The sequence below is a fragment of the Ranitomeya variabilis genome, chromosome 1 (assembly GCF_051348905.1).
Source record: "Ranitomeya variabilis isolate aRanVar5 chromosome 1, aRanVar5.hap1, whole genome shotgun sequence".
Lineage (NCBI taxonomy): Eukaryota > Metazoa > Chordata > Amphibia > Anura > Dendrobatidae > Ranitomeya > Ranitomeya variabilis.
This window is the reverse complement of record NC_135232.1, coordinates 687947455-687959806: the sequence shown is the minus strand read 5'-3', so window position 1 is coordinate 687959806 and position 12352 is coordinate 687947455. Positions and strand designations below refer to the sequence as shown.

The 12352-nt window shown below is 41.2% G+C and overlaps 1 protein-coding gene across 1 annotated transcript in view; it reads right to left on the bottom strand.

Moving 5' to 3' along the window:
* Positions 1 to 7845: 7845 nt before the first annotated feature.
* Positions 7846 to 12352, bottom strand: part of BRF1 (BRF1 general transcription factor IIIB subunit) — a 313755-nt gene continuing 309248 nt past the window's right edge. The window contains exons 18-19 of the mRNA XM_077266113.1: positions 9794 to 9938; positions 7846 to 8186 (exon numbers count right to left, since the gene is read on the bottom strand). Of these exons, the coding sequence (XP_077122228.1) occupies positions 8149 to 8186; positions 9794 to 9938 (183 nt within the window). The 3' untranslated portion in view covers positions 7846 to 8148. The remainder of the gene's footprint in view (positions 8187 to 9793; positions 9939 to 12352) is intronic.

Sequence of the window (12352 nt, the reverse complement as noted above, 5' to 3'; positions counted from 1 at the left end):
CTGTCAAATTTTGTTTGAATGCAGATTGCACATTTTCTGTTAGTACAATAAACCTCATTTCAAGGCAGAAACATTACTGTGTCCAACAGTTATTAGATACATGAAACTGAAATAGCTGTTGCAAAAAAAACAATTTTTATAAAACATTAAGCTTAAGATTAATAGGGGTGCCCAAACTATTTCATATAACTGTATGTGAGATTAAAACTATTAAATGTTTCTAACTTCTGAACAGGTCGCTATAGCTGGAAGACTTTAAGGCATAAATTGCTATAGCAAACACCAGGACCACACGATCAACATGATTTCTCCCTGACTCAAGCGCCTCGCAGAAGTCCATCATCCCACCGGGCGAAGCCTCCTCTCTGTTGTGATGTCACAGCGCCTTCGTGTAGCAGAGGCCCCATATCCTGCCCCGCAGTGTTAGACTTCACAAATCTCGCGAGACTTCGGTACCATCTTCAATGGAGCAGTGACCAGCTCCACTGCGCATGCGCCAGATTCATAACACACTGCGGGGTGGGATCTGGGGCCTCTGCTACACAAAGGCGCCGTGACATCATGACTGAGAGGAGGCGGCGCCCAGTGGAATGATGGACGACTACGAGGCACTTGAGACAGGGAGAAATGATACCTTCCAGACTCAATGGAGGTATGGCGCCAAATTTATAAAAGTGATTAATTCAGCATTCCTAGGGAAGAGCATAAGAGTCACCTTCACAGAATGCAGCATTAGTGCTGCTAAAGGTGGCTCTTTTACTTAAAATGCCCTGGGGGGGTGACAGGTTCCATTTAAAGAGGGAGCACCCACACTGTTAACCATCTAGATCAGAGGTCTCAAACTAGGCTGGATATATAGGCTGCATATAGAAAAAAAATTGAATTTGGGGGGCCTTATTCTTTGAAGGACAAAGTGACATTTTTTGTGATACCATTTTTTTTATGTCCCCATCCAGGTTCTCATATTGTAGTCATGTCCCCATATTGTAATCATGTCCCAATATTTTAGTCATGTCTTCATCCAGGTCCCCATATTGTAGTTATGTCCCCATCCAGGTTCTCATCAAGTGTAGTCATGTCCCCATATTTTTGTCATGTTCCAATCCAGGTCTCCACATTGCAGTTATGTCCCCATCTAGGTCCCCATATTCTAGTTATGTCCCCATCCAGGTTCTCATATTGTAGTCATGTACCCATATCCATGTCCCCATCCATATTCCCATATTGTTGTCATGTCCCCACCCAGGTCCCCATATTGTAGTTATGTCCCCATCCAGGTTCCCATATTGTAGTTATGTCCCCATATTCTAGTTATGTCCCCATCCAGGTTCTCATATTGTAGTCATGTACCCTTATCCATGTCCCCACCCAGGTCCCCATATTGTAGTTATGTCCCCATCCAGATTCTCATATTGTAGTCATGTCCCCATATTTTAGTTATGTCTCCATCCAGATCTCTATATTGTAGTTATGTCCCCATCTAGGTCCCCATATTCTAGTTATGTCCCCATCCAGGTCCCCATATTCTAGTTATATCCCCATCCAGGTCCCCATATTGTAGTAATTTCCCAATCCAGGTCTTAATATTGTAGTTATGTCCCTAGAAAAAAAAGAAGCAAAAAAACGTGGTCAATTGTAGCCCCCATCCTAGTATATATATATATATGGCTCCCTCATCCCTATGCATGGCCATCTCATCCCTATCCTGGTATGCATGGATCCTCATCAGAAAAAAAAACATAGCCATTCTACTTACCTTCTTTCTTGCAGTGTGTAGTTCTGATGTCAGCAGCTGATTTATGCTTGTAAACGGCGCATAGCAGTGACGTCATGCACTGCTTACAAGCAGAGGACAGCAGCTGGAATACTCACTGCTCTCCATGCTGGGACTATAGGAGTGGAGAACAGTGAATTCATTTATCTTTAATAGCGGGCACAGTAGTCGCAGCTGCCGGCTTCCTGCCGTGGCTGGGCGATCACGTGTGCCCACTCCTAAAAGGAATTAATATTTACTGTTCTCCACACCCATGGGTGTGGAGAGCAGTGGATATTCATTCTCTTTAGTTGTAGCAGGCACACGTTATCACCCGGTTGCTGCAAGAAGCCGGCGACTATGCTTACTGTGCCTGCTATTAAAGAGAAATAAATATTCACTGCTCTCCACTCCCCTGGCTGTGAACAGTCATGAATATTAATTTCTCTTTAGCAGCGGTCACAGGGGTTAGCCGCAGCAGCTGGCTCCTGTGACCCGCAACTCCACCGCTGCCACTCCCCCACCTCCCCATCAACTAAATCATTTCAACTGAATGTGCGTCTAAGGACCACATTCAGCTGAAATAAAACGCTGCTGTCTGTGGACCCCTGAACCGGGCAGGGATAGCCAAGGGGTCTACAGTGCCTGTGGGCCGCATGAAACAGCCTCATGGGTTGCATGTTTGAGACCCCTGATCTACATCTAGTCACTATTTACAGCAGTAGTATTTAAGGGGTTAAACAGCCATGGACAGTGCCAACACTGATCGTGGCTGATGCAGAAAGCTGTCAGCTATAGTGTACTGCCAATAGCTGCTGGATTGTCACCCGCCGGAGGATGCGATTCTCTTACATCGCAGGTAAATATTAAGTATTGGTGGTCATTAAGGGGTTAAATGTAGTACTTTCATGCATACATTTACATTCACTAGAGATATCAGCAGCCAAACACATATATATATACCGCATATATAGTGTCTTGAAAAAGTATTCATACCCGTGAACGTTTCCATTTTTTTCACGTTACACCTGCAATCTTAAAGGTATTTTATTGTGATTTTGTGTGATATACCAACACAAAGTAGCAAGTATTTGTGAAGAGTAAAGGAAATGATACATAGTTTCTAAATGTTTTAAAAATATAGATCTGAAAATTGTGACATGCATTAGTATTCAGCCCGCCTGAGTCAGTACTTTGTAAGACCACCTTTCGCTGTATCCGTATATACTCGAGTATAAGCCGAGATTTTCAGCCCATTTTTTTGGGCTGAAAGTCCCCCTCTCGGCTTATACTCGAGTCATACCCAGGGGTCGGCAGGGGAGGGGGGGCTCTCTAATTATACTTACCTACTCCCGGCGCGGTCCCTGGACGTCCCTGCTTCTTCCGGCGCTGCAGATTCTTCTTGCACTGAGCGGTCACATGGTACCGCACATTACAGAAATGAATATGCGGCTCCACCCCTATGGGAGGTGGAGCCGCATATTCATTTCTGTAATGTGCGGTACCATGTGACCGCTCAATACAGGAAGAAGATGCAGCGGTGGAAGCAGGGACGCAGCGCCAGGAGCAGGTAGTATACGGGGAGGGGGAGCGCAGCGCTGCGCGATATTTACCTCTCCTCGTTCCAGTGTGGCTCTGTCTTCAGCGTCCTCTGGCAGTGTTGCTCAGGTCAGAGGGCGCGGTGACGTAGTCAGTGCGCGCCCTCTGCTGAACGTCAGTGCCGAAGAAGGAGCCACACGAGAAGCAGGTAAATATTGAAAGTGCCGGCGGTCCTGAGCGAAGAGAGGTGAGTATGTGATTTTTTTTTTTATGGCAGCAAAAGCATATGGGGCAAGTGTCTATACGGAGCATCTTATGGGGCCATAACTCTTGTGCAGCATTGTAAGGGGCAAGTGACTGTGCGGAGCATCTTATGGGGCCATAACTCTTGTGCAGCATTATAAGGGGCAAGTGGCTGTGCGGAGCATCTTATGGGGCCATAACACTTGTGCAGCATTATAAGGGGCAAGTCGCTGTGCGGAGCATCTTAAGGGACCATAACTCTTGTGCAGCATTATAAGGGGCAAGTGTCTGTGCGGAGCATCTTATGGGGCCATAACTCTTGTGCAGCACTATAAGGGGCAAGTGTCTGTATGGAGCATCTTATGGGGCCATAACGCTTGTGCAGCACTATATAGGGCAAATATCTCTATGGAGCATCTTATGGGGCTCTTATTACCCTTTATGCAGGATTATATGGGGCATATTTTAATATGGAGCATCTAATGGGGCCCATCAAACTTTATGGAGCATTATATGGGGCTCCTGATTCAATATGGATATTCAAAAACACTTAACCTACTGATGTCTCAATTCATTTTACTTTTATTGGTATCTATTTTTACTTTTGAAATTTACCGGTAGCTGCTGCATTTTCCACCCTAGGCTTATACTCGAGTCATTAAGTTTTCCCAGTTTTTTGTGGCAAAATTAGGGGGGTCGGCTTATACTCGGGTCGGCTTATACTCGAGAATATACGGTACTGCTGCCTGTCTTTTCAGATACTTCTCTAACAGTTTTACACATCTTGGAGGCTAACATTTTTGCTCATTCTTATTGGCACACTCACTTTTGCTCAGTGAAATTGCATGGGGATGTCTATGAACAGCAATATTCAGGTCTTTTCACAGATTCTCAATTAGATTTCAGTCTGGGTTGTTCACACACATGAAAATGCTTTGATCTAAACCATCCATTGTAGCTCTGGCAGCATGTTTAGGGTTGTTGTCCTGCTGGTAAGTGAATCTACACCTCAGTCTCAATTCTTTTCCAGCCTCTAACAAGTTTTCCTCTAGGATTGCCCTCTATTTAGCTCCAACCATCTTCCCATGAACTCTGACCAGATTCCCTGTCCCTACTAAAAAAAGTCTCCCCATAGCATGAAGCTGCCACCACGTTTGACACTAAGGATGGTGTTTTCAGGGTAATGTGCAATGTATGTTTTCCGCCACACAGAGCTCTGCATTTAGCCCAAACAGTTCTACTTTGGACTCGTCTTACAAGATCCCCTTCTTCCACGAGCCCCTTCTACATGCTCGCTGTATCCCCTAGATAGCTTTTTGCAAATGGGACTTATGGCTTGCTTTTAAAAATAGCTTTCTTCCTGCCACTCCTCCATAAAGGACAGATTTGTGTAATGTACGACTATGGCCACATTCACACGTTCAGTATTTGGTCAGTATTTATAAGCCAAAACCAGGAGTGGGTGAAAAATGTTGAAGTGGTGCATATGTTTCTTTTACACTTTTCCTCTGATTGTTCCATTCCTGGTTTTTGCTTATAAATACTGAGCTAAAATACTGACCAAATTCTGAAAGTGCGAATATGGCCTAATAATTGTCATGCGGACAAATTTTCTTACCTGAACTGTGGTTCTCTGCAGCTTCTCAAGAGTGACCATGAGCCTCTTGGCTGCATCTCTAATTAGACCGTTCCCTGATTGGTATGTCAGTTTAGGTGGATGGCCATGTTTTGCTAGATTTGCAGTTGTGCCATACTCTCTTCATTTTTGGATGGTGGATTGAACAGTACTCCGTGAGATGTTGCGAGCTTCGGAGATTTTTGTTATAACATAACCCTTCTTTATTCTTCTTCACAACTCAACTCACTAATTCCGTGACTTGAGGAGGCAATTGGTCTCTCAAGATTTTATTTGGGGTTATCAGACTACAGTGGGGTTGAACACAAATGCGCGTCACAATTTTCAGATTTATACTTTTTTAAATATTTAGAAAACCATGTATTTTTTTGTTTTACACTTCTTAAATACTTGCTATTTTGTATTGATATATCACATAAAATCCCAATGAAATACATTTAAGTATGTGGGTGTAAGGTGAAAAAAAGTGGTGTGCTGCATGACATATGCTCTTCTCACCTGCATCGGCTTGTCCTAAACAAGACTGTTACAATCCCCCAAGGTACAGGGCACAAGTGAACAAGATGGATTGTGGACAATAAATGGGATAGTTGCGACCTTGTTGCTGCTGTGTCTGAAGAGCTTATCTCTGTCAAGTTGGGTTTTCTAAAGTCTTTGGGTCATGATTCAAGACAAACGCAGGAAAAGAAATACAGTATACACCATCAGTTATCTAATCTGGAGAGGATGAGGCTTTCAGAGCTTTATAATTGGCCTCAAAGTGTCACTGGAGCCCAGAGCACCAGCTTTCTGTTTGTCTTTATTTCCACAGCAGACCTGACTATTTCAGTGCAAAACGTAGGTGCCAAAGATGGGAACAAGAAAGAGGCTGTCACAATGTGCGGACACAATTATCACAGTCCCTCAAACCTCAGTGCACCTGACAGCAGAGGAGCTAGTGATATAGGAGTAGGACTTGCATTTGCAACTGGACATTGTAATCTAAGAGTATGTCCACATTTGTGTCTTTTTCTGGAGTGCAAAAAACATCTGTTTATCAAGCAGAAGACGCTTTAGAAATCGCTCCTTTTCTCTGTCTTTTTTTTTGTGTATTTTCAGGGGGATTTTTTACTGTCTTTTTCTGGATGTTTTTTAAATCTCTGAAAAATGAAGAAAACACGAGCGTCTTCCGGGGCGTCTCTTTAGTCTATCCATAGACTTGTATTGTAAAGTATGGATCACCTCAGTGAAACCATTGGGATCTTTGAGAGCTTGAAGCCTTCAAAAGTCTGAACATGTGACCAGAAAGCAATGTTGGACCTCCTCCTACCTGCCATCATCACCGCACATCTTCTAATTAGTAGGACCACCATGACATCATTGTTGTGGGGTTTACTACTAATCAGAAGAGAGGATAGGGATGCCGGCAGGAAAGAAGAGGCTCTGGGACAGGGTCCTGCAAATCTTTTTCCTTAACTCGACCTTGAAATACACATTTTCCTGTAAATTGCATTACAATTGGAAAATAAAACCCACATTTTGTTGTGGACTCATTTCAGGAATAATTTACAGGGTTTTTTTTGCAATTTCATTGATCAGTCAGGCATAAACGTGTGCTGTCTAAACAGTCCTGTAAAGTAAATCATCATCCTAATATAGCTCCAGTTTATGTTAAGTGACAATGCAGGAAACTTACCGTGATGCGTCCCTGATAATTGACATGAGTGCAGATTTACATGCAGGACGGACATCTATAACTCGCTATATAAAAACATGTCCATAATTTAAAAAATCAGCAAAACTTTAACCCTTTCTCATTTAAATTTGTTTTTATTGTAATCTCAGTTTTACCAATTAAATTTGGTTTCTTGTAGGCTGGCACACCAGTAGATTTAGTGACACCACTACTTGTTATGTTCCGTGGAACTGGATATCTTTCTTATCTATCTGTTGGGCTTCTCCGCTTCTACACTACTCTTATAAAACAGACTAGGTTGCCCAATACTGGATAACCTCTTCTTCACTGTTTAAGTGCTTCACACAACATAAAAAAAACACACATCCTTACCACTTTCCCTTTGAGTTGCACTCCTGATAGAATATATGGCCAGACACTACCAGGACTTGGATACCGGTATACCAGATACTTTGTGCAAGTCATGCCTGACTTGTGTTTGCCGAGATAGAGATTGATAAATATCATAGTGGCGTTCCGTTGCATCTTTAGAAATTAATTGCTAATGGCCTCATGGTTTCGCAAATTTGCAAAATATCCACACAAAAAGCGGAGAAGAAGTCACATACTCAAGGAGTGCAAATGATAAAGAGGAGAACTATACTGTGTGCATATACTCACTATGGCAGTGTTATGTTGGCCACAGATAGCTAATCATGCCTAACAATCTTTGATCAACTTATTTTTTCTTCGGTCTGTAGTATTAAATTAACTGCCCAGGTAAAGCTTATATACTGTATTATGTATAAAGCAGATCCTTGGGGGCAGTACAGGATTTGCCCCACCTCTTCGGTACCAGCTCTAGTTATAACTCAGTATTGGTTTTGGTTGTAGCTGTTAAATAAAAACAGAAAAGAGATTTAGTGCAGCCATATCTGTAGGTAAAGTGCTGTGTTGTTGAAGTGTAAGTGTATAGCTAAAGGGTGAATGTTACTAGATAAAACACAACACAGTGTTAAATCCATGCTCTCACTGGTTTAATATTAAGTACAGATTTATCAAAACAATTACAACATAAAAATAATAGCAATAGAAAAAGGAAAGCTACAACAACATAAGTTTCAAGTACTAGTAACAACCCATTAAATGCTTATGGGTCCAAGGCCAATGAGAACTGACCAAAATGAACGGAATTTTGTAAGATCAATTACAAAACTCAAATTATTTGCAATTGTGCTGATCACAGAACAGCATAATAGACACAAGTCCATATATTACATAACCACTGGATAGTGAGCTCTGCTGTTATCCACCCCACGTTAGTCAATAACCATCATCATCATCCAGCTCACAGCCATAATCTGAAAAAACAAACAAAACAACAAAATGTTACACTTAATGTGCAGCTATATATCAATGGCATTGAAGGAAGTATTCATGGTTATTGTCTTCCTAATCACGGGATTTACAGACAGATTAAGTTCTAGTATGCCATAAACACTACATGGAGACAAAATTATGGCCGGCTGATAAACTCACTCGCTGGTAATGCTGCTCTAAGGATTGTAAATTCTCTTATCTTGTTGGTTGCTTTGGAGAAGTTAAATGGAAAATGATAAAAGTCTCAAAAACGTGCAGATATAAAATAAATGGATGTTTTGTAATATGAGGGTTAAAAAAACAAAAAAAAACAAAAACATTTCAGCTATTATTATTTTTGCTAGTCAAATTGCTGTTTAGTTGTTTTTGGGTGACAACTAGAATGATTGCCACCACAGCTAAATGAAGGGTAACTTTGCTATATGTCTATGAGATTATTCCCAGTAATATATTGCTTCTTACAATAATCATGATAGGAACTGTAACATCAGCCATATTTAGGCATAAAAGACCTTTAGAAAATATTCATGAAAACAAAATGTCACATTTCTTTTGCCAAACCTAAAGGAGTCATCCAACATTTTTGTTAAATTGTGCACAAATCAAGAGGTGCGTTAAAAAAAACCAAAAAAAAAAACCATGATACTGACCAGCGATTTCCCACCACTTCAGTGCCACCATTCTTGTGGTCTTGTTGGACTGTGTCTTGAAGTGATGATATTCCGACTACTTGCATGTGACCCATGTAGCCAATAACTGTCCTCGTGTCATGTGCCAACAGTGATTGGCTGAAGCAATCACATGCGCATGATCAGAACGTCATCACTTGTGGACACTTCTCAAAACCAATGGAACAAGAGTTGTGTCACAATAAGCGGGTGAGTATACGGTAAGTTAACTTTTATGGATCCTGTTTATTGCCCATCTTTAAAAAGGGTTTGGATGACCCTTTTTAAGTTTAGCTGAAAACTTGACAACCAAGGGCTGCAGCTTATTTTACCTTTATACAATGCATTAGTTGTTCTTTTTTAAGCTAGACAACACTATGGCTGTGAGGGATAATGGGAAGACTCATGTTCTGAGAATATTCTGCTATATTCTGATTCATTTTGTAAGAGCAGAGAAATACTTTATAAAGTGGATGTGTCATTAGACTATGCTGACATGTGTAAGGGCAGTATAGCATAAGAGACAGGAAGGCTCTACTAATAGGCAAAACAATACAAAAGATATTGGGTCATTTGGCTAATAGAGTCTACTTTAAAGACACACGACTACATGTGGTCTAAGGTGTCAGAAGAAGATAAGGAGCCAGCATGGAGAATGAAGATACTGTATGCTGCCGCACCCCAGGCTGAAGTCGCAGAGGCAACCGTCAGATGCCTGGAAGGTATTGTGCATGTGACCTATTAATTAGCACAGGACATGGCACAATCCCTTAAGGATTGCCTCAGCAACTGTCCCATCCGGCGGGAGCAGCATATACCCACACTCTATGTCTGATTGAGCAGAAGAAAAAGACCCTGTGCAACTCTTAAATGCCAGTCTGTGCCCACAGACACAAACCGTACTATATATCTGTACTTACCATTGCCTCCCATCAGCTGAAGTGCACTGACACAATACTCCTCATCCTCCTCCTGCTCTTCTTCCTCTACTTCTTCCTCATGGTTATATGCAACGGGTCCACTTTCCACCACAACAGACGCACTCTCCACAGGGCTGCTGGATTCCTACACAATAAAGAACATCAACTGCATGGGTGAGGATTGGTCTTTAGTATTTATTACTAGATTCAATAACCTGCGGTCAGTCAACTCTGCAAAGAGCTTATCTCCTTGGGTAACAAAGGATCGGATATGTTCAAATCCAAACTCTATAGAACAGATTGTGAAACCTCCATAGATATTAGATAGGTGAGGCCACTAACCGTATCTGCCAAAGTGACATATCTTGTTTTTGTCCAGCAGATGTTGGTGGAGCAGTCTGGTTGCCTCCCTAAATATTAGCTTTGAGGTATGGATTTACCATTATATAATATGTACAGCCAGCAATTCCAGATCTACTCTCGTATTGTAAATGAAGATGGTAAGTAAGAAGTTTCAGCTATTTTGTGATCCAAAGAGAACTGGAATAAACATTGAAACACTGCACTCCACAATCTTCACCAATACCTACTCTGGTTTTGTAGCATCAACCTGTCTGGTGTATAGGAAGTGTGTTTGTTCACCCATGTGCACTCAGATTATTCCATAGGGTGCTTTTATTGTGTTTAGGCACCCATTCAGTGGCTCCATAGGGGGTTACATTTGAACCCCCCACAAAACGAGATTGAGACGTATGCACCAACCGGGTCATAGACCAGAATGGTGCTGGCTGAGCAAACTCTGTTGTGCATCATTTTCGGGCATGTTTGCCTACTGGAGACAAACACTCAGACTGTAGTAGTCTACAAGCTTACATAGATATGCTAGTGCAATAGCTGAAAAGTAGCAGCAGGTTAGAGGCCACTGATACTAAGAAATAAGAATCCAGTCAATTTTAGCAAACAAGCTGTTAGGAGAAACACCGGAGGACTAATATCTATAGCAAAAAATCCATTTAAAGGATTTATAAAAAAAAAGTTAAGATAATAAATATTTTTCAAAACCAGCCACTTAAACGTGCAATGTCTGCTTATGGAAGTTCACGGTCATCTTGGAGATTTGCTCTGTTCCATGCCCACAGGAGTTCAGTACTAAACCAGTCATAAATAACCAACCCTAGAAAAAGGGATTAAGTGGCACAGGAGAAACTTTGTTCTTTGGGACGGATCATGCTGAGAATTTTCATCCAGTATGAGAAATGCGTGTGAGTGCCGTGGAACGCAAAATAAGCTGCTCATTGACTCGAGAAGTCCACAAGAAGAAAAGAAATGGTCTAATTAAAATGTGACCTCTTCCTAATTATCCTGCCTATTTCCATCCCGGAGAACTTCTATAAATGTGGCATTTTTGTAATGAAGAGTAAAAGTGATAATGTGTGTCCCTGGGCAGAATACTGAGCTGACTGACAAGATTACTTTGCACCTTATTGCTAATCTTGAAAATGCTGTTATATAAGTACTAAAGGTATATGATCACTTGGCATCTCAGGCAGAATGTGGAATATTCACCTATGTCCAATGTGAATGAAAGTACCGTATTAAAAAAGTAATTAATTATTTTAGAACCTTCGATCATGAGTTCTAGGAGCAAATTGGTGGGATATGTAGCTGACAGATGGAGTACAAGAGGTTGATCCCACACTGAGCTGATATTAATAAAGGGGCTTTTATGCACTGGAACTGCCATGAATTATGCAGTGTCTGTACATAGTACTGCAGAAAAGAAATAGATGGTATATAGAGTAAGGATTTGTGCACATACAGTTTTTGGAGAAGAATCTCAAAAATCTTCAATAACTTTTGAATTTCCACTCTAAAAACTCGGAAAAAAAAGACCCTAACAGCAAGTGCACGCAGTTATTGGGAATGTATCCACTTGAAAAACATCTGAAAAAACACTTAAAAATAACTGAAGATTCTTTCTATTCATTACTATAGTTAAATGTCTTTATATGCTCACTCTTTTGAGCGTTTTTATTTCCAGCCTCACGTTTTGAACTATGCCTGGTGGGAGAATAGAAGGTGCATGTTACTTTCAGAAGTGGCTCCTGATGGCATCAGCTCCAAACTCACCACTGTCCAATCAGAAGACTGCAAAATGCTTCAAAAATCTCTTCAAAAACAATAGTCAAGCGGTTTCCTCAAGTAAATGTTTTTTTTACCCATTCAAAAAAATAAATTAAAATCTGTGTACACACACTTTAATAGTTCTTTAACCTGATCTAAAGTGGTTTGGATTAGCCAATTGTGCATCCTTTAAGGAGTTGTGCCATCAGGACAGCCTACTGCTCTAGCAGGTCTGCTATAATAACTACGAAGGGAATTTGCCAGATGAGTCAACCCTTTATAATTAAAGAGGTTCCATACTTTTCATGATTGACTGCATGTGCTTTAAATTTGTGACTTATGTCCACATGTACAAAATGGCCATCAAGCTTTGACAAAGAACGTTTGTGTACATTTGAAATGTGTCACTTTGCACCTCTTTGCCTTGGATGTAAT